The following is a 25,700-nucleotide window of genomic DNA, read 5'->3' as shown; positions in this document are numbered from 1 at the left end:
AATCCCCATTCCAGGCCTTATTGCCAGGTGAAGAAAGGCCCGCTAGAATGGGAGGTCAACTGGGTTAAACTGCACTGGGTAAACCTGGGCTCCGTATAACCCTGAGGGCTTCGTGTCATCAGTAACTTACCTCACATGGCTTCTAGAAGATCATTTTAGGTATTTTGAAACACAGGAGGAGTTGAATGAACACCATTGAATGAATTTAAACTTCTTTGAAGAATGAAGCTCTTTAGAAATCTTGTGTATCGTTTTTTCAACACCCCCTACTGGGAGGGGGTAGCTAGTAATGGGCCATGGGTTTACTGGCTGTCAAAAAAGAAACTGCAAACTAGAATATTCTACAGTCATCCAGATAAAGACCAAAAGGAATAATATGGCTTATTCTGGTTTTAAGCAAAATTTCTTCTGTGTTCTCATCAGGATCGAGATGACCACAGCCACCACTTTGGGGGATACCACCTTCTTCTTGAACATGACCACCAGGGGCGAAGACTTCCTGTACAAGAGTAAGGCCACCCGGGCATGAAGGCTGGGGAAGGTGGGCCAGGTCAGCTCCTGGTGCAGAGGTCAAGAGCACAGAGGGACTCTGGAGACGGAGGGCTGGGCCTCAGTCCCTGTTCAACCACTGGCTAACCGCATGACCCGGGGCACATAACCTCTGTCCTGGGCCTCAGTTTCCTCATCAATAAGATAGGGATGTTAATGAAGCTGCCTCATGCAAATGTTGTAAGAACTCAAAGACATAATCCCTGGAAGAGTTTAGAATAGCCTCTGGTGCTGGGCGCGGTGGTACGCACCTATAATCCCAGCGATTTAGGAGCTTGAGGCAGGAGGATTGCAAGTTCAGAGCTAGCCTCAGCAACTTAGTGAGGCCCTAGGCAATTTAGCAAGACCCTGTCTCAAAGTAAAAAATAAAGAAAGGGGCAGGGGATACAGCTCAGTTGATAGAGTGCTTGCCTCACATGTACAAGGCCCTGGGTTCAATCCCCAGCACCAAGAAATAAATAAATAAATAATAAAATAAATGTAAAAGGACTGAGGATGAGGCTCAGTGGTTAAGTAACTGAGTTCAATCCCAGCACCAAAAAAAAAAAAAAAAAAAGAATAGCCTCTGGCGCATGCTAAGTTCCTAACAAGTATTATTATTATTATTATAGACTTATTTTACTGTTATTTTTATTAGGGAGTCTTCAGGTCTAGAAGGCAATGGAAATTTGAATCTCTCTTTGAAGATGTCTCTTTAAAATGTAGCTACTTTCGCACTATTTTTCCATATTTTTATTGATACATTAATAGTTGTACCTAATGATGGATTCATTGTTACCTTTTTTAACATACACACACTATATCAACATAATTTGGCCAATATCATTCCCCAGTATTACTTCATACTATTTTGCAAGCCGAAAACATCCCATCGACTCCTAAAGGAGTAACTTAATGGAGGAGGGAAGAGCCAGTCCTGGGGAGATCTTGCCAGGAACGAGGGGGACCTAGAAAGAAAAATGTGAGGACAGGTCTTTCAGAAAGCCAGCTGATTGCACAAGGAGACGCAGGGGTTCTTCGGGTCCCTCAGCGGGCTGTGTGTTTAACGGTTCACACCTCCACCTGAGCACAGGCTTCCACACCCAAGGAGAGTGTCCCCAGCGGCAGCCCCAGGCTGTGATACCATCCAGACAGGGGCCTGGATGGATGGCGGCACGCATCTCTTCCTTGGAGACCCAGAAGGGGTCGCTCTTGGGGTGGGGTCCCCCAGGTCATCTGAATCTGCCCTGGGTTCACCGTCTCTTCTCCAAACTCTGCTGTAGGCCAGATCTATTCGTATCAGCCCCAGCACAGTTGCAAACTTTTCCCATAAAACAGACAGGCAAAATACCTCTCCTTGTTTCAGTAATACAAAAGTAACATGATTTTTGTAGATAATTCTGAAAGTATAAATATAAGCTAAAAGGGAGGAGGAAAAAGACCTCACTGCCCTAAGAACCACGGGTCTGCATTCGCCAATGTGACCCTGTATGTGCATATTAAATCTCTATTAATATCTTCAAATAACTTATTAATCCTATATCTGGAAAATCTATCCTAAGGAAATATTCCCAAATATGGAAAAATAGGCACATGGTAAAAATGCAAGCATGTTCCCTATTCTGTTTTCTAATATCATAATCATCTTTCCATGTAATTACATATTTCCTTCATGATTTTTGATGGCTACACAGCACTCCATTGTCCAGAACACCATAATCTTCACCAATTCCCAATAATCTCAAATGTTGAGAATACTTATGTTGTTTTCATTTTTCACTATTAAAAACAAGTTCAGTATCTGGGACTCTAATTTCAATACCAGCTCCTGGTCCCTAATTTTATTTTACTTATTTATTTATTTATTTTTTAATAAAATGTGCTAATTTTACTAATTACTTGGTCATACACTGGCAACCTCTTTAACATTTAGAGACTAGATGTTGCAAAATTTGGACTCATTTGTCCAATATATATACTATATACACAGCAAAACAAAAGGCATGTCTGAAAATGTCCAAGTATGAACACAGTAACCTTTTGCAATTGCTTCCCTCCCACCTCCTCCACATCACTGAACAAGTGCAGACAGTACTATACTGCTCACAGAGGTGGTTTAACAGTTCCATTCCCAAAAGACAATATTTCATATGAATTTTAGCAAAAAGATATTTATAAAGTGATATTTTACTACCTCTATATTTAATATACACTGGACACTTCTAAACATCTGGACAGACTACATGTTTCAAGTGAGGACTTAATTTGTCCACCATGTCCACCATGTACATGACAGTCTTGAATAAACTACATACATGTAATGATAGTTCTAATTTGAAAATGTCTTCAACACATGAGCATTCTGGCCCTTCACTGACCCAGTGGGCTATAATGCTCAAATTTTTAGAAGACAATCCTTCCTAGGAACTTCAAAACAAAACATACAAAATTTGTTTACAAATTCTACTTTTGTCATACAATGGCAACCTCTTTAACATCTAGAAAGACTTGCTGCAGATTAGGACTCTTTTGTCTTTTATACACACTAGATACACAGCAAAACAAAGTAAACAAAACCCACAGACATAAGAAACAACTCTTGCCTCATGGTAAACACAGTGCCTGGTGCTCCCGAGGACCAGCATACATTCTGTACTCCTGAACAGGGGGTTTGGCTATTGCCTTCACCCAAAACATTACATAAGAATTTTAATAAAAAGAAATTTACAAAATGTGTTATATTTTACCACTTCTACTTTTTTTTTTTATTGTAAACAAATGGGATACATGTTGTTTCTCTGTTTGTACATGGCGTAAAGGCATACCATTTGTGTAATCACAAATTTAAATAGGGTAATGTTGTTTGATTCATTCTGTTATTTTTTCCCTTCCCCCCCACCCCTCCCACCCTTCCCACCCCTCCCTAATTTTAGATTCAAAATCAACATCCATGTCAGGACTGATAATGAAAATATCAAGAACCATAAACATGTCCATACTTCAATCTATGTGATTCTAGGGAATTCATTTTTTTAAAAAAATATTTTTAGCGGTAGATGGACACAATATCTTTATTTAATTTATTTTTTTATGTGGCTCTGAGAATCGAACCTAATGCCTCACACATGCTAGGCAAGCGCTCTACCACTGAGCCTCAACCCCAGCCCTGGGGAATTAACTTTAAGGAAATAATCCTGAATATTGAAAAGCTGTATGAGGATGTTTAATCCCGCATTACTCATATTCTAAATGACTTAACAAGGTATAATAATTTAACCCATGAAATGTCAAATAATAAATGTTGATTATGAAGACTGGTACCATGGGAATACTGTGATGATATAAATGTAGAAATTAGAATGAGATATATACACATTTTATACACACTATGTCACAACCATTAGATTATGTGCATAGAAACATAATGTTGAATAAAAGAAACCAGATGCAAAAGGTACTCTTCCATTTAAACGGTACCCTTTCCATAGACAGGAAGTTCAAAGCCAGGTGGCACCCACCTGTGGTGGTAGAAGAGACTAGGAGGAGGTTCGCTGGGCTGCCTGGAGGGGGCGCCAGGCCTCCCGGAATCCTGGTGCGGGCCTGTCTCTTGATAGGGAGGTTGTTGACACAGGTGTGTGTACTCAGCTTATGATTTGGGTTCTTTTGTGAATACACATCATGCCTTTTTAAAAGGTTAACTAAAATAAAAACAAAGCAAAAAATCACTTACAAATATTCATAGGAAGAAAGACCAGAAGGGAAATTAGGAGGAGCAGGGATGCCACCCACCCCAGGGCAACATGGCTCTTTCCTCCCTGAAGAGTCTCGTGTGAAGACTTTAATTAAGGTTTTCAACCTCTGCTGGATAATTCTCTGTGTGGGGAGCTGTCTTGTGCCTCAGTTACATTATTCCTGATCCCCACCCAGGACACTAGCTGCAATTCCTTCGTCTGTCCCCTGTCCCCAAGTTGTGATAGCCGAAAACATTGCCAGACATTGCCAGTTGACCTTTGGTGGTAGGGTTGCCAAATAAACTCCAGAATTCCCATTTAAATTAGATTTTTGGACAAACAATAAGCAAATATTTAGTATAAGAAAGTGTCAATTTTTTTGCATGGCAAAGACATCCTAAAATATTATTCTTTGTTTACTTCAAATTCAAATAAAACTAGGTTTCCTGGGGAAGGAGGAGAGATGGTGATGTCCTGGATCCCTCCCAGTTGATCCCAGGACAGAGTCACGTGGAGAGTGGTCACACGCCTCCTCCCAGCAGGGCTGGAAGGTCCCATCTTCCTTCCTGTGGCGCGGAGGGCACCCCCCACATTGCACGTCTAACTGAATCCACAGTCGCCATCTTGGCTCCTCTCCCCTCTAGGTTCTGGAGCCATTGTGGCCGCCATTGTGGTGGTTGTCATCATCATCTTCACCGTGGTTCTGATCCTGCTCAAGATGTACAACAGGTATGGGAGGCCCTGGGCTCTGGGCCCTGGGTTCTGGGCCCTGGGCTCTGTCTGTTCCCTTCAGTGTAGAAACTGGTGCTGGGCCTGAGTCACGTGTTCAAGGTGGCTCGGTCCTAACTGGCCAAGGTGGGATTCAAACCCAGTCCTTCTGGCGTCAAAGAAAACACTCCCCTTGTTACATGTAATAATAACTGTTAGCTCTTTGTCACTGTGGCCAAAATACCTGACAAGAACAACTTAGAAGAGGAAAAGTTTATCTTAAGTTCATAATTTCAGAAGTTCAGTCCATGGTCAGCTGGCTCCATGGCTCTGGGCCCCAGGTGAGGCAGAGCATCATGGCAGAGGGCATGGTGGAAAAAAGCTACTCACCTCCTGGAAGCTGAGAAGCAGAGCAAGGGGCAGGGGCTGCCGGGAAGATGAGCCCCTCAGGACACAGCTCTAGTGACCCGCATGGGCCAGCCGCACCCCACTGCCTACAGGGACCACACCCTCCATTCAAACTAGGATCCACTGGTTAGGTTCGGCTCTCACAATCCAGTCATTTCACCCTGGATATTCCTGCATTAACACAGGAACTTTTGGGGAACCCCTCATATCCAAACCATAACAACAGTAACATTAAGTGTTTTTCTTAGAAATACTTACGGTGTTAGCATTTGGGTCGATCCCAAACCAAGAAGTGGCATCAGATCACACCGATGCCCACCTTCGTTCCTCTCCCTCATTGCTGGAGCTGTGGGCCCTCTCCCAGGTGCTCATCTGGTTGGACACCCCAGTTCCTGTTCACGCTGCTGCCTGGGCTGGGATTTGAGACTTGGGCACCTCTTCATTCTGTCAAAACCTGTGTCTCGATTCCATGATCTTTAAAATGGAAGCATCTCAGAGTGTGACAATTGAGTCAGGAGCACATGGAGAGCGCCCTTGTTCTTTATAGGCACCCACAGGAGTGAAGTCACGGGATCCGTCTGCCCCTGGCTCACGGTGGGCTCATGATGTTTAAGAACTCTGAGCACATGCAAAGAGAGAGACAGAAAGACAGATGAGAGAGAAAACCAAATGTGACAACTTTTCAACAGTTGGTAAATTGGTGAAATGTTTTGGGGTGCTAATTGTAATATTTGTGCCACTTCTGAAGGATGTAAACTTTTTAAAAACAATCCTGTCAACAAAATGAAATACATAGGTGTTAGAATTCACAGTTGTTAGTTATTGATTTTTATGGCATGAACTGAAGACAGGATATACCTTTTAAGTACATTCTCAATGATGTAAAAAGTTTTTAAGTTAGACCCAGTGACACTCGCCTGTAATCCCAGCAACTCTGGAGGCTGAGGCAGGAGGATTGCAAGTTGGATGGAGGCTAGCCTCAGCAATTTAGTGAGACCCTAAGCAACTTAGTAAGACTCTGTCTCAAAATTAAAAATTAAAAAAGGACTTAGCTCAGTAGTAAAGCACCCCAGATTCAATTCCCCATAACAAAAAGAAAAAAGAAAAAGCTTTTAAATATTTCTAGCAATAGACTTAGCAAGCATATGAGGCTGCAGAGCTTAATTAACACTAAACCTCTGAATGAAAGTCATGTAACATTCTCATCTTGTCTTGAATATAGTCGCTCTTCTGACACTTCATTCATTCATTAATAGGAACAAATAAAACTAAATAAGCTAAACAAAAAATTGAAGGGTCAGACCAGCTGATGTCTAAGGTCCTTCCAGCTGATAAATTCTGCAGTCAACAGTTGCGTCATGATGATCTGCGCTGACCCTTTCCTCAGAACCCTAGTCCCATTCCCTGCTACTTGTGCCTCTCGTTACAGGAAAATGAGGATAAGGCGGGAGCTGGAGCCCAAGAGCCCCAAGCCGGCGACGCCTTCTGCCCTGGACCCAAACAGCAGCAGCAGCCAGCAGCCTGCCGCGGTGACCTTCGGCCCTGCTGATGTCCACGTGGAGACCCGGTGACCCCTGCCCTGGCGCTGTCTCTGCCGCTGTCCAAGGAGCTCCCTCCAGAGTGGAGGCCTGGAGGCGCGCTTCTCTGGCTGCTCTTCCAGTCCGTGGGCAGAGGCATCTTCCACGCCATCCCACAGCTTCAGGAGGTCCTTACCCTCGTTCTGGCCTGGCCCACCCCACCCGCGTCCTCGTCCCTGCTGCCACTCTGCGAAAGCTGTGCAACATTTTTTTTTTTTTTTTTGTCATCTGATGAGGTGGAGCTAAGCTGAGAACCCACTGACGTGGGTTTGGCTCTCTGCCCACAAATGCTCTAACTAGACAGATAGGCAGACAGACAGACAGACAGACAGACATGTGGTCCTGACTCTGCTGGTCAGGAGGCGAGGGTCCAGGAGTGTTTCTGAGAGTGTCACAGAGGAGTCTGCCCCTGGGGTCATCTCAGATGAGGTGCCGTACCCACAGCTTTGCAGAGCAAAACATTCAATCCCATCATCAGGCACAGGGGAACTAACTTGGACTAACTAACCAGAAAACAACTTGTTAATTTATAACCTGTTCCAGGACTGGGTGACCGCTAGCTAGCCCGTGACAATTGGTCTGCACATTCCCCTGCTTTAAGGTTAAAAAGAAAATGGAATTCTTCTCAAAAGTTTTCTGCTCTGTTATTAAAGTGCCGTAGAAGGAGTAGGGTGACCTTGAGGAATAGCAAAGATAAAAGTTGTCACACTGTCCCTGGATCATGGTCCCTCCTCCCGCTGTAGGTTGACTGGCCTGCCTCAGTCTCATTTCTCTCTACTCTAAACAGCCCCGACAGTCCTGTTAACCCCTTACCTCCAGGGATCAGTATTTGGAGACGAATTAGATTCCAACTCAGTCACTTCTGTCCTTCTTGGTCACCTTGCAGAGACCCAAGACATAATCAAACACCACATTCACCAACCATTTTTCTGCAGAGAGCTGATCCCTCATCCTGAGCTGGGAGAACAATCTACTTATCAGGGATAGCACTTTAGGATTAAGAAGACTTAACTTCCAAGCCTCACTTCCTGGTGTGTGACCTTGGAAAAACGGCCATCTCTCTATGTTCAGCTTCCTAACCACCAAGTAGAAATGGAAACAACTGCCTCACGGGTTATCACAAGTCTTTACAGCTTGAATAGAGTGCCCAGCCCCCCAGTAGACCATTAGTAAATGGGAACCAGCCCAATTACAATGGTATGTGGTAGTTACATACTTACATACATTTGGTTACATTTTAAAGATTCTGAAATCAGAACATGTCTTACAATGGATGGGTTCCCCGTTTCTTTTTTATTCTTTCTGTCCCTTTGACTTAATTGTGCATCTTAAACAAGGTAATAAATACTGTGTCATAGAAAGTGACCTAGTCTGACATTTACCCAGAAGATCAAGAAGTCTCTCTCTCTTGGGGTCAGAAATCCCTTTTGAAATCAAGGGGCAATGGGGTAAGAGGACTGGCCCAGGTCACACAGGTCATTTATTCCACTATAAAAACACTCCTTCAAATAGCTCTGGAGAAGTACTGGCAAATTCTTCCTCTACCACCATCTTTTCTTCCTTCCGTGTCTCAACCTCTGCTAGTATCAGGTACTCTGTACTCTGCGTTCACATAAATTAGCCCATGTAAGATTTAGTTTTCCCCAAAACCCTGCGAGGCATTATTTTGCCCATTTGCACATGAAAATTTCCAACTCAAAAATAATCAGTATTTGTCCACAGTCACACAGCTGGAGTTACAACGACTGGACTCCAAACCAGGTCCCTTTCTGTGATTCACCTGCCATTCCTGGCCAAAGAAGCACAGCTCCCTTTGTGAGCTGAAAGGAGGACAGGCTTGTCTGTGACTGCGTAGGGTCCAGGGGTCTGTCTTCCAAGCTGAAAGCAGGGGCAAAGCCATTTGGTAGCAGTCTCTGGGCCTCCATGATCAAAGCCCTTTCTCAACCCATCCAAGCTCTCTGGCTTCCTGCTTCACTCACCCTGCTACTGAGGCACCAGGGACAAGGGAAGGAAGGTCACCTAGCCAGGGCAAAGTCATTTCTTGGAGATCTCAAGCCTCAAACAGATATGCTCCCTTAAACACTTTTTTGCTTTATAAAGGATGGTCTGGAATGTTTTAGCCCAGAAACTCTGCTCTTCTCCGAAGCGGAGTCTTCCTGGGCCATCCTCTGCTCTCTGTCCTGTTTTGCTGTCATTGCAACCCGGGGGATGGACCTGGGGCCTTGCACAGAACAGGCAAGTGCTCCCCCACTGAGCTCCACCTGCAGCCTGAGTTTGGCTAAATGGAGACTTGGACATGCAGGAAAGAAGGGGGACAGAGGGGTGAAGGGGATGCAGATAAAAGGATTTTAGTGTCTTGTTTTTAACTAATGAAGATAACTCAGGAAGCAACCTCTAAGGGCCCCCACGTGCAGACTGAGGTGCCAGCACGCACAGGAAGCCTGGGTCCCTGCTCTCCAGGCTCCAGCGGCTGGTCCTGTCACCGGGGGCACAGTTCTGGATTTCATTTCTGACAAGGTGCCTCGCTTGACTGAGTAGATGTCCCCTCCTTCGGCCACTGAATCCATAAAAGATATTAAATGCTTAAAGTAGAAAGTTTAAAAATAAAAAAAGGTTTAACTCAAAACATGTGTTGAGTTATTTCCAATCAAGTTTAGAGCTAACAAGTGTCTTTTCTAAACACCGCCTTTCCCTGACAGTGTAAGTGGGGTTCTTGGGGAATACCTGAGCCCTTTCACACACTTCTGTAGACTGAAGGGAACGGCAGGCCCCCCACAACAGACCTTTCCGTGAATTAGAAAACGTGTCACCGTGCTTAGATATGACAAGTGGAATCCCATCTCACAGCCTGCGGTTAGAAACCAGAGGCACTGAGATGCCAAGGTTTGGGGACCCCAGAGATTATAGGAGACATTAGGGAAAAAACCTCAAATCACCAATAATGATATTTACCATAAAATACCATCCTACTGTGCCCACATACAAGGGGCCTTTTACACCAACAGTCCCTCTGCCCCTTTATCAGACCACCCATGGGATCCGCCATTATCCCCATTTTGTGAATGAGGAAACAGGCTTAGGGCAGTAACTTGTCCTTTGAGGACGCAGTGGGCACTTGTCTTGCTTTTGGTGACCACTGCCATGTTGGGAAATCCTCTAAGCATCCAGGCCACCTTCTGCCATAAAAGCTGAAAAGGCCAAACACTCATTTTCCCAGAGTCCCTGGCAGCTAGAAAGAAGGTCTAGACTTAGGCTCTGCCCATCAGACTCCTGTCGTGAATGTTGAGTCTAAAAGCTGGTCGCGTAAAGGGACAGGAATTGTGCAGAATCTGCCCGGTGGCAGGTGTGTGGCACTATTTCAGGAGGCAGCGTATCAGAACTTCCAGGGGCTGCGCTGCATCATTATCATGGGTTTATACCCCGTGTCCATGGAGCCGGCCGGGTGGGTTGTGCCCAGCGAGAGCAGTGGTGTGGGTAGAGCCTTAGTGTGAGCTTAGGCGTCGTACGCCGGGCTCTAAGCCCAGTTCCACCCTTCCAAGGCTTCCAATCACCTGGCCCTGCTACAGTAGCTGATAAGCCTACGGCTGTGGCAGACTTATTCATGGTGACCCACCTGGGAAGGGACTGGTCTCCAATCTCTTGCTTTCTCATACAGATGTTCCTAAGCCAGGTCAAGTCATGAAAGGAGCCCACAAAAGCCGGGCACCCTGGCGCATGTCTATAATCCCAGCGACTCAGGAAACTGAGGCAGGAGGATCAAAGTTCAAGCAACTTAGTGAGACCCTGTCTCAAAATTAAAAAAAAAATAGGAAGGGCTGGGGCTGTAGCTTAGTAGTTGTTATGGTCTGGATGTGAGGTGTCCCCCAAAAGCTCATGTGAGAGACAACGCAAGAGGGTATGAGTAGAAACCATTGGGTTATGAGGGCCTTAACCAGTCAGTGAGTTAATCCTGGGGGATTAACTGAGTGGTAACTGATGGTGGGTAGGGAGTGACTGGAGGAGCTGGCATTGGGGGCGTGGCGTGGGGTATGTATTTTGTATCTGATAAGTGGTGTCTCTCTGCGTCCTGATCATCATGTGAGCTGCTTCCCTCTGCCACACCCTTCCACCATGACGTTCTGCCTCGCCGCAGGCCCCAGGAATGGAGCCTGCCAAATGTGGACTAAAGTCTCTGAAACCGCGAGACCCTAAATAAACTTTTCCTCATCTACAATTGTTCTGGTCTTTTAGTCACAGCAGTGAAAAAGCTGACTAAAACAGCGGTCTAGCGCCCCTGGGTTCCAGCCCCAGTACCAAAAAAAGAAAGAAAAGAAAAAGATTCCACAGAGGTCCATAGAGAAAACAGAGTTACCTTCACCAGGTGCGGTGGCGCCTGCCTGTAATTTCAGCGGCTCGGGAGGCTGAGGCAGGAGGATTGTGAGTTCAAAGCCAACCTCAGCAAAAGCGAGGCACTAAGCAACTCAGTGAGACCCACTGTGGCTCAGTGGTTGGGTGACCCTGAGTTCAATCCCCAGTAAGCCTCCCCCAGTCAAAAATAAATAAATAAATAGAGTTGCCTTCAATTACAGGTATCCCAGGGACCCTGTGACTGTTAATAAAAGGGCATTTAAAAAGAGGTTGAAAGAATGGGTTGGATTTTTTGGCAAGTAGAATTTTTTTTTAATTGAAGTACAACACAAATGCACGCACGCACAGGTCACACACTTGTGCAGCTTGAAAAGATTTTGCAGCTAAAAAATTTTTCATGAACTGGGCACATCCATGGAACCAGCAAGAATATTTTAAAAAGAAAGAAAGAAGGAAGACCACCCCACAAGCACACCCCAGAAGCCTCCTTTCCTCGCCCTCCCGACCACCACCTTGCTGCCTGCCACCCGCACAGCTCGATTCCATCTGTAAACAGCACAGCGCACGCTCTTGTGCTCCAGCTGCTTTCTCACAACATCCTGTTTGTGAAACCTGTTTCTGTTGTCACAGTTGGAGGGCACACCTTCCCACGGGGTGGCATTTCTTCACACGAATATAACCCCAGCCATCCATTCTACTGTCAGGGACAGTCGCATCTCCAGTTAGGGTGAGCAAGAAGTGCCGCTGCCAACAGCTCGGTGGTTTGGGTCTCAACGTGAACACACACACACACACACACACACACACACACACACGTGCACGTGCACACACACATGCACGCACGCACACGCATGCATACACACGCATGCACACATGCACACGTGCGCGCGCACACACACTCGTGCATGCATGCCCAGCTCGGGTAGAGGATTCTGGGTCATGGGGTGAGGGTACAGTGGGCCTCATCAATAGTGACAAGGAGCCTCACAGCTCGCGTTCCCACGATGAGTACACGTGCAGAACGTCCCTCCGTCCTCCCCAGCACTAGAATTCTGTCAGAATCTTTAACTTTAGTCTTTCTGAAGTGGACGACGATGACCGCCCCTTGTGGCTTTGTGTTCCCTGGTAAGTAATTGAATCGATGGCTTTTCCGTGTGTTTATTGGTCATTTGGATGTCATCTTTTTTTGCTTTGGTTGGTTTTGGGTTTTTTTTTTAATTTTTGGCAGTGCTGGGGATTGAACTAACGTCATCTTTTGTGAAGTTACTTTTCAGTCTTTGATTCCAGTTTTTAAAATATTGTTGTCTCCCCTTTTCATTGGCGATTTGGAAGAGTTTTATATATAAAGTCTGTAAAGCAAGTTCTTTGTCATCCTGTGGCCTGCCTTTTGAAAAGCAGTAGCTTATGTTATAATTCATACACCACAGAGTTCGCCTTTTAAAGTACACAATTCTGCTGGGTGTGGTGGCACACACCGGTAATCCCAGTGGCCTGGGAGGCTGAGGCAGGAGGATGATAGGTTCAAGGTCAGCGTTAGCAACTTGGCAAGGCCCTAAGTAACTTAGTGAGACCCCGTCTCTAAATAAAATATGAAAAAGGGCTGGGGATGTGGCTCCATGGTTAAGCACCCCTGAGGTCAATCCTGGTACTGAATAAATAAAAAAATAAAGTGCACAATTCAGTGGTGCTTAGTATATGTAATCAAAGAATTGTAAAAACATTAACAGAATCAAATTCATCATCCAGGAAAGGAACATCATGTCCATTACCAATCACATCCCATTGACCCCTCTCCCCAGCCTCCAACAACCACTATTCCATTTTCCCCTGTATGGATCTACCTATTTTGGACATACTATATAAAAGTATGCCATCATACAAAATGGCATATTTTGTAACTGATTTCTTGTGTTTTGCATATTTTCAAGGTTCATCAATGAATCGATGCTTCACTCCTTTACAGGACTGAATAATGTTCCATCATATGGACATGCCACATTTTTTATCCATTCACCGGGTGGAGGATTTTTGGGTGGTTTTCCTTTGGGGGTTATTAGGAATTATGGTGCTGTGAACATCCATACACACGTTTTGGGTAGACATTTATTTTGAAGTCACTTGGGCATGCTGCATCATGATATTCTAGGTCAAACGGAGGCAGGAGAAGGGTCAAATGGACAGGCAGGGAACTCTGGCTCCTTCAAGGTCAGGTTCCTGTTCAGCAGGGCTGAGAAGCTACAGACACAAGCCGGGCCTCATCAAGGTCGGGCTGACTTCTGTGGAAGCAGAAAAAACTCAGAGTGAGACATCCGCTGTCTGGCACCTGGACTCCCATCCAAGAAAGGGGGCCTGGTAACCTGAGTGGACCAAGAGCTCATGAAGAGCTGGTGGACTCTGAGCGACTTTCCAGGGCTGGGGAGGGTGGAGGTCTTCTTCAACTCTGTAGATTCCTATTAACCCCTAGACAAGAGCCACTCTGGTATCCCTCCCTGGGGACCCCTCCTCTCTGGGAGCTACGACTATTACTGTAGTAAATCCTGTTACTCTGCTTCCACCCTCGTGTCCGTGAATTTCATTCTTTGAGTTCTCGAGACACAGAGCCCAACTCCATGCCCCGAGCTACAGAACCTTTTAAGGAAACTCAGTGAAGTGACAAACTGTTTCTGAAGCAGCTTCATCATCAAACATCTCCGCTGGTAATGTCTGAGGGTCCCGATTTCTCTACGTCCTCACTCCACTGTTATCACAGTCCTTGGATGGGTATGAGGTGGCATCTCCTCTCCCCCCACCTTTTTTTATTTCGGAGGCAGAGCCTCAGTATGTTACCCAGGCTGGTCTTGAACTTGTGGGCTCAAGAGACCCTCCTGCCTCAGCCTCCCTAGCCGCTGGGACTGCAGGTGTGCACCACCACGCCCAGCTTCACTGGGGTTTTGATTTGCCTTCCCTGATGATTAATAAGGATATAAGTCTGCATTAGTTCCTACTGATGAATAAGGGAAATGCAAGTCACTCATTTTATGTGCACACTGGGCATTTTAATATCATTTATGCAAGTAGATATCCAATTGAACTAGGACTGTATGTTGAAAAGACTGTTTTTCCCCATTGAATTATCTTGGTACCCTTGTCAAAAACAACTGATGACCATAAATATAAGGGTGTATTTCTGGTCTCTGAATTCTAGTAAGTTTCAAATTCAGGAAGCTTGAGTCCTCTGACTTTGTTCTGTCCTCTGTCTTTGTTTTTCTTTTTAAAGATTATTTAGGCTATTTGGAGTTCCTATGTCTCTATATGAATTTTAGTATCATCCTGTCAATTCTGCAAAAGAGCAGCAACTGGGATCCTGATAGGAATTGGGTTGCATCTGTGGATCAACATGGGTAGTATTTGCATCTTTTTTTTTTTTTTTTTTTTTTTTTTTTTTGCAATGCTGGGGATTGCACCCAGGACCTTATGCTTGCAAGGCAAGCACTTTACCAACTGAGCTACCTCCCCAGTCCAGTATTTCCATCTTAATATTAAATCTCCTGATCCATGACCATGGATGTCTTTCCGTTTATTTTGCTCTTTGTTTTCGAAAACAAAATGTGAAGTTTTCAGTGAACAAGTTTTGGACCTTTTTTGTATTCCTAAGTATTTTGTTCTTTGGGATGTTATTGTAAGTGGAATTGTTTTTGTAATCTCCTTTTAAGAGTATTCATTGCTAGTTACATAGAAATGAAACTGGTTTTACATGTTAATTTTGTATCCTACAGTTTTTGTTTTTGTTTTTTGCTGTTGTTGTTTGTTTGTTTTTTAACCAGATATTGAACACAGGGGCGCTTAACCACTGAGCCACATCCCCACCCTTTTTATTTTTTATTTTGAGACTCAGTCTCACTAAGGACCTCACCAAGTTGCTAAAGCTGGCTTTGAACTTGGCCAGTCATGGAAATTAAACCCAGGGAGCTCTACCACTGGGCTACATATTCAGCCCTTTTTAAATTTTAAAACTTTCTTGAGACAGAGTCTTGCTAAGTTGCTGATGCTGGCCTGGAACTCGAGATCCTCCTGCCTCAGCCTCTCCCCGCACTGGGATCACAGGTGAGTGCCCTTTCCCAAGTTTTCTTCCAAATGTCGTGTTGTTTCCTTTCTTCTCTCTGGATCTACGATCCACATGAAATCCCTCTTGGTATGTGTGTGAGGTAAGGTTGGGATTCCTTGTCTTCCGCATTTGACCCAGCGCCACTTGGTGAACAGAGTACCCTTTCTCTGCTGTACTGCAATGTCACCTCATCATAAATTGAGTGACCGCGTTATGTGTGGTTTAGAAAGAAAACACATTGACTGGAATTACGGCAAAGATAGAGGAAAGAAGAGCTAGAGTAAATCATCAGAGCCGGGAAGAACGTTCCTTCGGCGAGGGACTCCTGGCTTCTCTCGTTCCAGGTGCACACAGGCATTGCATCACACAAAGTGTCCTCCGACCCACCAGAACGTCTCACCTGGAAGGAAGACAGATGAACAGCTACAAGACAGACAGATCCTTCTGGGATAGGAGGAAGTTCAAGGTGTTGGATGAACCTCTTGCTAAGGCGTCTAGCGCAGCCTGGAGGGTCACAGGTCGGGAGGGAATAGTGGGGAATGCTCCCCAGAACTAACAAGTAAACCCAGAGTAAATGACTGAGCAGGAGTGAGTCAAAGAAAGAGTGGGAAGAGAGCCAAGCAGGACAGAGAAGCTTCTGTTTGGCACAAGTCCAAAGGAGATCACGGGAGATAGGCTGAGAAGAGACTGCAGTACGGAAGATCTTCAAAGCTGACTATTTTAAAGGCAGTAGGCAGCCATGGAAAGTGCTTGAGCGAGGGAAGTGACAAGATCGGATCTGTGCTTTCAGGAGGCGAATCCTGCCACACCCTGTGCAGATTGGATTAGTGTGGGAGAGGCTGGAGGTGGGAGAACAAGTGAGAGTCTGTTGCAAGAAGTCACAGGCACCTCTGTGGATCTGTTAGTTTTTGAATGCCTGCTGGAAATAGCCGTCTAATTGTTACATCTCGTTCTTTTTCTTTTTTTAAGTCGCTCTTTGTGGGTGTACAGTAACCCAACAAAAATGTCCAGAAATCGTCTCGGGCCCACTGCAGGGGAGCACACAGCAAGGCCATTGTCTCAGCTCTATGGCCCTTTGTCCCAGGGACACCCATTCCCTGCACAAAAAATTTCCTGGCAGAGAAGCGAACTTGTGTGGTTCAGCAGATCCCGCTGACCTGGCTCCGATAGTGTCCGCAGCTGTGAGAAGCAGGTAGCAGCGAGGCTGGCCTTCGGGTCGCTGGTGCCTTGAGCCCTCTGTGCACGGTCGGGAGGGTCTAATTCAATCTCTCGGGGGAAGTTACCTGGGTCCCTGATGCTGTCACGGAATGCCGCCCGCCTCCATGGGGCTCAGAGAAATAGAACAATTAATTCATTTTTTTTCCAGCTTCCTATTCTTGCCCTGGGAGGTTCATGGTAGTGAAAGGAATTTTTTAAAAAAAGATTAACGATGCATGTTTACAATTTTGAATTGAAGGGTCCTTGAGTGGGGCGGTTTGCTCTGCATAATAAAGAACGAGTGACCCTCCCTGTGCTTTGCTGGAGCGCCACCCGCTCCCTGGTCCCCTGGCGGAGATGCTCTTTCCAGGATCTTCAGTTCATGGCGCACTAGACCCTTGGACGTGCGAAGCCTCTCTTGTTTTGTTATTTTCCACCAAATCCTTAATTCTCGCTCCTGCTCTTCTTTTCTACCGTAGATACGCCCCTCTAACTTTTTTTTATAGTCATGTTTTCTAAATGGGTGATTTTTAAAGTTTTTGTATTAGAGCCTTATAGTTTTGGGGTTTTTTAAAACTATTTTTTTAGTCGTCAACAGATCTTTGATTTAATTTGTTTATATGTGGTGCTGAGGATCGAACCTGGGGCCTCACACATGCCAGGCAAGCGCTCTACCACTGAGCCACAGCCCCAGCCCGAGTCTTATAGTCATATGTAATATTTGGGTTCATTTTGACAAAATCACACAAGCATGGAATTTGATTGGCTCCATTTCTGTCCCTAGCACTCCCACCCCCATCCCCTCCTCCCACCGTTCCTCCCTCTATGGATCCTCCCTTCTCTTGTGCATTTATTTATTTATTATTTATGGTACCAGGGATTGAACCCAAGGGCGCTTAACCCCTGAGCAACACCCCAGCCCTTTTTTATTTTTTATTTTGAGACAGGGTCTGGCTGTGTTTCTTAGGGCCTCGCTAAGATGCTAAGGTTGGCCTTGGACTTATGATCCTCCTGCCTCAGCCTCCCAACCCTCAGGGGTTACAGGCCTGTGCCACCCTGTCTGGTCACTTACTGGTTTTTGATCAGTGCTGTGTACATGTGCATAAAGGTGGGGTTCCCTGTGGTATATTCACATACGCGCACGGTGTGATTTTGTTACCTTCATTCCTCTTCCTCCCTTTCCAGTCCCTCCCTCTCCATCTCCTTTTTCTACTCCACTGACCTTCCCCATAACCTCTGTTATCTGACCCCACAATCTTTTCCCCTTCCTTTATTGTAGCTTCTTCCTATGAGAAAAAACATTCAGCCCTTGACTTTCTGAGTCTGGCTTACTCCACTTAGCATGATGTTCTCCAGTTCCATCCACTTGCTGGCAAATGCCGTCATTTCATTCTTCTCCTGGCCGAGAAGACTCCACGGTGTGTGAGGGCCACGTCTCCTTGATCCATTCATCTGCTGAGGGGCAGCTGGGCTGGTTCCATAATTTGGCTTCTCTGAATTGTGCTGCTATAAACCCTGAAGTGGCTGCATCATTACAGTGTTAGGGCAGCTGGCGCAAATATCCAGGGACACATCCCTGAGTTCCAGCAAAGCTCATTGACAGGCGCAGAGCCTGCAGAAGCTTCTTACCTGCGTAGTCGTGTACAGTGGAGTAGTTAAAAAAATAACCCGCCTGGCCCTGTGCTTGTTACTTGGCGTCTTTGCTAGGGTTTCGGTAGTCAGGGACTCTTCGGGGGTGGGCCTAACAGGAAGGTCATGCCTGGATGGAGTCACTTTGGCCTAAGGACCTAACATAGAGCACACTGTTTGGCGTTCTTTCCCCCCTGTAATTCATTAAACATGACACGTTAAAATCAGCCAGCAAAAACTCGCTCTTGACCAGAAAAGCCCCTGGGGCACTGTCTACCTCTGCACTTCCCGGGACAGAGAAACCGTTCAGAAGCGAGGTCTCTGTGTGCGGGGCCCACTCTCCTTCCCGTCTCTCTGGAGCCCTCTCCAAGCCACCCTTGCCCATCCATCCAATCCTGCGTCCTTGCTCCTCCTGGGCACAGCCTTCCGCTCGCTCCCTCTGGGAACACCTTCTTGGTTCCCACCTCACGACCTCCCTGATTTCTAAACATCAGAGCATCTTGGAGTTTGGCCTCAGACTTCTGGGCTATCTACACTCATCCCCTTGGGATTAATACCATTTAATGTGATTTAAATACCCAAATGGGCATCAGACCTCTCCTCTAAATCCTAGGCCTCGGGGCTGAGGTGCAGCTCAGAGGCAGAGTGCTTGCCTAGCATGCGTGAGGCCCTGGGTTCCACCTCCAGCAATAAATTCCAGGCCTAGATGCCAAGAACACTCCTACCCCAGGACCTTTGCACCCACAGTTCTTTTTGCCTGCAATTCTCTCCCCTTACATATTCATTATCTTTCTCCTCCTTAAAGCAACTTCAAAGCTCACATAAAGGACTTCCCATAAATTTTCATAAATGTGAAATTCAGTGATAAATATTCTGATTCTCACCTTCCTCACTGAACATTATTTTGAAGAACTAAGCATATTTCTGAACGCAAATCCAGTCTACTTTCTTCTGCCCACTGCCTGGTATTCCATCGTATGCCACGTTTTTCTTACCCAGCCCCTAAGTGGTGGACACAGAGTTGGCCTCCAGCTCTAATTACATACGCAACGTGAGGTAGACTTTCTTGAACCTGGTGAGAGTAGTTTAGTGTAGGGATGGTTTCTATACTTAGGTGTAGAGTTGCCGGGTCCTGCCATAAGCTTAGACAGGCACGCTTCACAGCCAAAGGCCTGGCATTAAAAAAACCACTCACCCTTTATGCCGGCCTCAGCGACTTGTGGAAAGTCCTGCTTCCACCACATCCTCATCAGTAATTTGAATTACCCCAACTTCCTAACTGGGGGCCACATATGGATATTAAATATTATCTTTGTTGTGTCGATTTTCATTTCCTGACTGCCAGGTACGACTGATAGTTTGGGGTCTGAGTCTGTATGGCTTGGCGGAGAGGGAACATTGGCCGTCATTGGGGAACGAATAAAATGCACCAGGTTAGGTCCACCTTCACCCCCAGGTCTCTCCCTGCTTCCCCCCGGATTCAGTGATTCCCGTACTCTGTACTTAACACCAGTGGTGATGTCAAAGGTCTTCATGTGGCAGTGCTTTTGAGACCTGGAGTAAACCTTTATTTCACTCTAGTGTTCAGTGACAGTGTAGTTAGAGATATAAATTCCAAAGTTCTTTTCCTTCAACGCTTTGAAAAATGTTGCTTCCGGAGCTTTTTCGATTCCAGCTATTGAGGTTTTCTGTTGATAATCTGCTTTTTCCTCCTGGGGAGCCTCTGGCTCCCCAATATTTTGTATTTCTAAAATACCAAAGAAAGAAAGTGCAACTCTGAATGCCCTCCAGCTGGAGTACCGGTGGCCTTCCCCGCCCTTCCTCCACCCGCTGCCCAAAGAAACCTCATTCCTGAACATTCCTCACTTAAAAAAATAATAATTCTGTCCTAAATTTATGCTTTCCTGAACAATACATTGTTTAGTTTTGCTAGTGTTTTCCAGCTTTTTATAAAGAGCCCTGACTGTATATAGTCTCCTGCAACTTGTATTTATTTTAATTTTGTATCTCTAGTTTTACTTGTTTTATTACTTGTGACTCTTCTTTTCCTTCTGCATAAAATTCCACTTTTAAAATATATTTTTGGGGGGTCAGTGTTATAGCTCCGGGGGAGAGTGTACTTGGCACGAAATCCTGGGTTTGATCCCCAGCACCACCCCCAAAAATGACAATTTATATTTCTACTATCCTGGTGATGGTATTTAGATTATTTCCAGGGTTTTTTTTCCAATAGGAAAAATATTGCTATAAATATTTTATACACGTCCCCTGATACACACGTGCATGAGTGTAGTGGAAACACTGGATCACAAGATTTGCACATCTTTCATTTTATTTGCTAATGTCAAATGGCTTTCCAGAGTGTTGGCCCTGTTAGGGCGAGATTGCAATAAATCACCGAGTTCATCTTAAAGCAGGCGACAGAACCATCTTTATTCACCAGCTGGTGGGACAGAGGGGCATCTTCAAGTCTGTACCCTTCCGCCCCTCCAGGAGTCAGGGCACACCTTTCATACCATGAGAAAGGCGGTCAGTGCACTAATCATAAGTGGCTGTTGCTATGATTAAAGAATGGTTACTAACATCTAGACAATTCTGACCGGGTACAATGTTCAGGAAAAATGGGAACCAAAACGAGAACAATCTCACATGGTATAAGAATTGCCATTTCGTGTTGTCAAACATGCTACACTAAGCAACCGTTGATGAACACAGAGGCGGGGCGTTCCCTGGGAGAAGCATTTCCTGCATGACATGCAGTCTCAGGGTAAAATGGAGTCTGTTTGGTCATTGCCCATATAGCAAGGCCCATAATAGCCCCAGTTTACTCTTCTTCCAGCTGTATGAGAGTTCTGACCCAGTGCAGTGGTGTATGCTTGTAATCCCAATGGCTCAGGAGGCTGAGGCAGGAGGATTGTGAGTTCAAAGCCAGCCTCAGCAATTTAGTGAGGCCCTCAGCAACTCAGCAAGATCTTGTCTCTAAATTAAATATAAAAAAAGGGTGGCGCCCCTGGGCTCAATCCCTGGTATCAAAAAAAAAAAAAAAAGGTTTTGGCTGATCCACAGCTTCAGCACCACTTTGAATTACTAGACTTCTTAATTTTGAAAACTCTAATAGACGTAAATGGATACTTAGGCTTAGTTTGCCTTTCCCAGGTGACTAGAGGATGAGCATCTTGTCTTGTGTTCACAGGTTCTGGAAAATGCCAATTCCAGTCTTTGCCCATTTTTCTATTAGGTTTTCTCTTCTTTAAAAAAAGAAAAAAATATATATATATATATAAACACTTTCTCTGTTATGGTAATAAATTGTTGCAAATATCTTCTCTCAGATTGCAGCTTGTCCTTTTACTCTCCTCGCTGTATCTTTTGAGGAACAAACATTGTCTTTTTGTTACTGTTACAGGGCTGGGGGTGGACTGAGGCTTTCAAATGCTAGGCAAAGAACAAACATCTGTAATTGAATATAACAAAATGCATCAATATTTTCAAGACATTAGGGCTTGGAGATGAGGCATCCCTCCAACGCTCCTGTGTCCCATGCAGGACTGTCCAGGGGGGAAATGGCTGGGTTATGAGCTGTGACCTTGGTGGTGGATTCATGGGTGGATTAGACTAATGGATTAGCAACGTGAAGTGACAAATGCCCTGGGTGGCAACTAGGCAGGTGGGTGTGACTGGAGAGGTGAGTCCCTGGGGGTAGGCCCTTGGGGATTTTATCTTGTCCCCAGCTCCTCCTCTGCCCTCCGCTTCCTGGCTACCATGAGGTGACAGCTTTCCTCTGCCATGAGGCTTGGCCTCACCTGAGGCCCAGGGAATGGACTTGGCCAGACATGGACTAAGCTCCTGGAACCATGAGCCACAAGGAGTTCTTCCTCCTCTAATGTCCTTGGCGGGTGTTTGGTCACAGGCATGGAAACCCAACTACCACGTACAGTTAGCGCTTTCTTCTACCTTGTTTAAGGAGGTCCTCCGTATCCCTGGGCCTCAAGGACATTCTCTCAAAGTGTTCTTTTTTTTTTTTTTTTTTTCTTCAAGTTTTGACTTTCACATTTTTCTGTCTTTAATCATTGAGAACTAACTTGTGTGTTCCGGGCGCGGTGTTGATCCAGTTTCATCCTGGACACGTTGGTAACCAGTTGACTCAGCCTCCTTAACCTAACGATGCAAGTTCTGTCTCAGGTCAGACTTCCGGGTACACGCGGGTCTCCTGTGCTGCCGTGCTTCTTTGGTGTCATCTATAAACTGATCCTGCTCTTTCCTCATGAGGGCCGGGCCTCCCCACCTCCCATTTCTCTTCAGTAGTGTCTTAACTCTCCTTGGACATTTAGCTTCTATAACAATTTTGGAATCAGCTTGCAAATTCTTCAAGAATTCTGTTTATATTTTTATTGGAATTTCATGAAAGATAAAAAAAAAAAAAAATCAAGAGAGGCATGAGGGGTGCGTGCCTGGAATCCCAGTGACTTTCGAGGCTGAGGTAGGAGGATCACAAGTTCAAGGTCACCGTGGACCGCTTAGCAAGACCCTGTCTCAAAATTAAAAATAAAAAGAGCTGGGAATGTAGTGAAGGGGTAGAGTGCTCTGGGTTCAGTCCTGGGTACAAAAAAAAAAAAAAAAAAGACAAGTTTAGAGAAGAGTGACTATCGATGGCACATATCTGTATCTCCATGTGTCAAAAGTCCAAATTAGATTGCTATTGATTTTGTTTGAAAGTGGATTGATGTTTAAAGAATTTTTAGGGCCAGAGGTGTGGTTCAGTGCCTAATGTGTGGAGCCCAGGATTCAGCTTCCTGTGGTACTGGATGAACCTGGTTGTTCTCTGCCACTAGCTACATCCCCGGGCCTTTTTATTTTTTGATTTTTAAAATGCTTTTGTAGTACTGGGGATGAACCCAGAGCCTCACACAGGCTAGGCAAGCACTGGACCAGGGAGCTGCACCCCAGCCCTTTTTGTTTAATTTTGAGACAGGGTCTTGCTATGCGACAGGCTGATCTCAAACTTGTGATTCTCCTGCCTCAGCCTCCCGAGTAGCTGGGATTACAGGTGTGCACCACTGCATGGTGGATGAACGGTTGGAAACCAAAGAGACAGAGAAAATATTAAAAGCAACCAGAGAAAAGGGAAGCATTACAGCAGAGGAATAGTGATAAGAATGAGGGCTGATTTCTCACCCCATTGGGGGCTAGAAGACAATGGAACCAGAACTTTGAAAGGGCCTCACACATACCAGGGTACGCTAGCCAAACTACCAGACTACTCACGAGACTCGTAGGCTACCAGGCCTGGAGGGGAAAAAAAAAAAGAATTTTTAAAAAAGGGAGGAAAATAAATGGTTTTGAAATTAAACATTCAGCTGGGTGCGGTGGTACACACCTGCAATCCCAGCAGCTTGGGAGGCTGAGGCAGGAGGATGGAGAGTTCAAGGCCAGCCTCAGCAATGGCAAGGTGCTAAGCAACTCAGTGAGGCCCTGTCTCTAAATAAAATACAAAATAGGGCTGGGGATGTGGCTCAGTGTTGGAGTGCCCCTGGGTTCAATCCCCAGTACCTCCCCAAAAATATATATGTATAAATAAATAAATATTCATAGACTTATTTACCATCCCCGAGTCCCCTTTCTCCCTCCCGCTTCCTCCCTCTCTTCTATACTTCTACATTTCCAGCTGCTATCATTTCCTTTCAGCCCTACACAACTTCCTCAAGGATTTCTTGGGGTGAGGGTCTGCTGGTGCCAAATTCATTCAACTTTGGCTTAATCAGAAGTATCTTTACTTCATCGTTTTTGAAAAATGTCGTCACTGGATGCAGACTTCGAGGTGGCCTTGTGTACCTTGAGCCCTTCAAGGTTGTAGCTTCCTTGGCTTCCAGCCCCCACTGAGGTGAGAAACCAGCCCTCATTCTTATCATTTTCCCTCTGCTGTTCATTTTCTCCGGTTGCTTTTAAATTTTTCTCTTGATCTTTGGTTTCCAAAAGATCTCTTTGTCCATGAGGTGCCTGGGTTTGATTTCCATTGTATTTATCCTCCATGAGCTTCCTCGCTGAGCTTCCCCAATCTTTAAGTATTGTTTTTAAATCAAAATTGGAAAATTTTTGGTTAATTGTCTTTCATTATGTATTATTTCTCTTTTCTCTTTCTAGAACTCCAATTACTGAAATGACTGATCCTAACAAAGCATAAACCAAGTCTCCACGGTAGAGATGGTTTGTCAGTAATTTAACTGCCTGCTAGCATAAAACACAACTTTCTTCAGAGGAAAATAGCAGGATCCAGTTCTTTTGAAATATTATGCACAATGTTCATTGTATAATAAACTTATTAGATATCCAACAAAATGGAAAACTCTGACATGCAGGGAAAAGAAAGATAAGTCAACAGAAAGAGACCCAAAATGACCCAGACATTGGAATTAAAGGACAGAGTATTTGGAACAGCAAAGATATATTTGTTAAGGTATTTGCAGGAAAAGATACAAATAGTGGCTGAAGAAATAGGAAATGTAAGGAGGCATTTAGAAACTGTAAAAGAATGGAATGGAAATTTCAAAATGAAAATATAGCATTTGTCATTAAAAATGCTTTAACTGGGGGCGGGAGCTGTGGCTCAGTGGCAGAGCACTTGCCTAGCATGTGTGAGGCACTGGGTTCGATTCTCAGCACCACATATAAATAAATGAGTACAATAAAGGTCTATCAACATCTAAAACAAATATTAAAAAAAACAAAAAGGTCTGGGGATGTAGCTTAGTTGGTAGAGTGGTTGCCTTGCAAGCACAAAAGCACAAGGCCCTGGATTCAATTCCCAGCACTGCAAAAAAAAAAAAAAAATGCTTTAACTGTGATTAACATCAGGTTGGATATAGCCTAGGAAATGGTCAGTGAATTTATTATTTTATTTTATCTTATTTTATTTTATTTATTTTGATTGAACCCAGGGGTACTTTAACATTGAGCCACAACCCCAGCCCTTTTTATTTTTTATTTTGAGACAGCGTCTCCCTAAGTTGCTTAGGGTCTCGCTAAATTGCTGAGACAGACCTTGAACTTTCAATCCTCCGGCCTTAGACTCCTGGGTGGCTAGGATTTCAGGTGTGGACTGCACCCAGATTTGGTGAACCTAAAACAGTTCAATAAACATCATTCCAAAGAAATAAAACACTGAAAATCAGAAAAAGAAAAAGGAAAACTGGTTAATGTTGAAAAGACAACTTTAATCTTTGGGGTTATCTTTTCTACTAAAGTTCATCTGCACTGTTATTGACTAATTATTTGCATGACTTTCATCTTTTTCATTTTCTTTTTTTTTTCTTTCTTTCTTTTTTTTTTTTTTTTTTTTTTTTTGATACTGGGGGTTGAACCCAGGGTGCCCTACCACTCAGCTAAGTCCCCAGCCCTTTTTATTTTTTATTTTGAGACAGGGTCTCATTAAGTTGCTGAGGCCTGTGATCCTCCTCCATCAGCCTCCTGAGGAGCTGGAATTATAGGCATGTG

The 25,700-nt window shown here is 44.8% G+C and overlaps 1 protein-coding gene across 1 annotated transcript in view; it reads left to right on the top strand.

The window, feature by feature from the left end:
* Positions 1 to 9,541, top strand: part of Ncmap (non-compact myelin associated protein) — a 35,670-nt gene extending 26,129 nt beyond the window's left edge. The window contains exons 3-5 of the mRNA XM_047565489.1: positions 424 to 509; positions 4,904 to 4,988; positions 6,805 to 9,541. Coding sequence (XP_047421445.1) covers positions 431 to 509; positions 4,904 to 4,988; positions 6,805 to 6,946 — 306 coding nt within the window. The 5' untranslated portion in view covers positions 424 to 430 and the 3' untranslated portion in view covers positions 6,947 to 9,541. The remainder of the gene's footprint in view (positions 1 to 423; positions 510 to 4,903; positions 4,989 to 6,804) is intronic.
* Positions 9,542 to 25,700: the final 16,159 nt, after the last annotated feature.

Source organism: Sciurus carolinensis, chromosome 1 (assembly GCF_902686445.1).
Source record: "Sciurus carolinensis chromosome 1, mSciCar1.2, whole genome shotgun sequence".
Lineage (NCBI taxonomy): Eukaryota > Metazoa > Chordata > Mammalia > Rodentia > Sciuridae > Sciurus > Sciurus carolinensis.
This window is presented reverse-complemented; position numbering and strand designations above follow the sequence as displayed.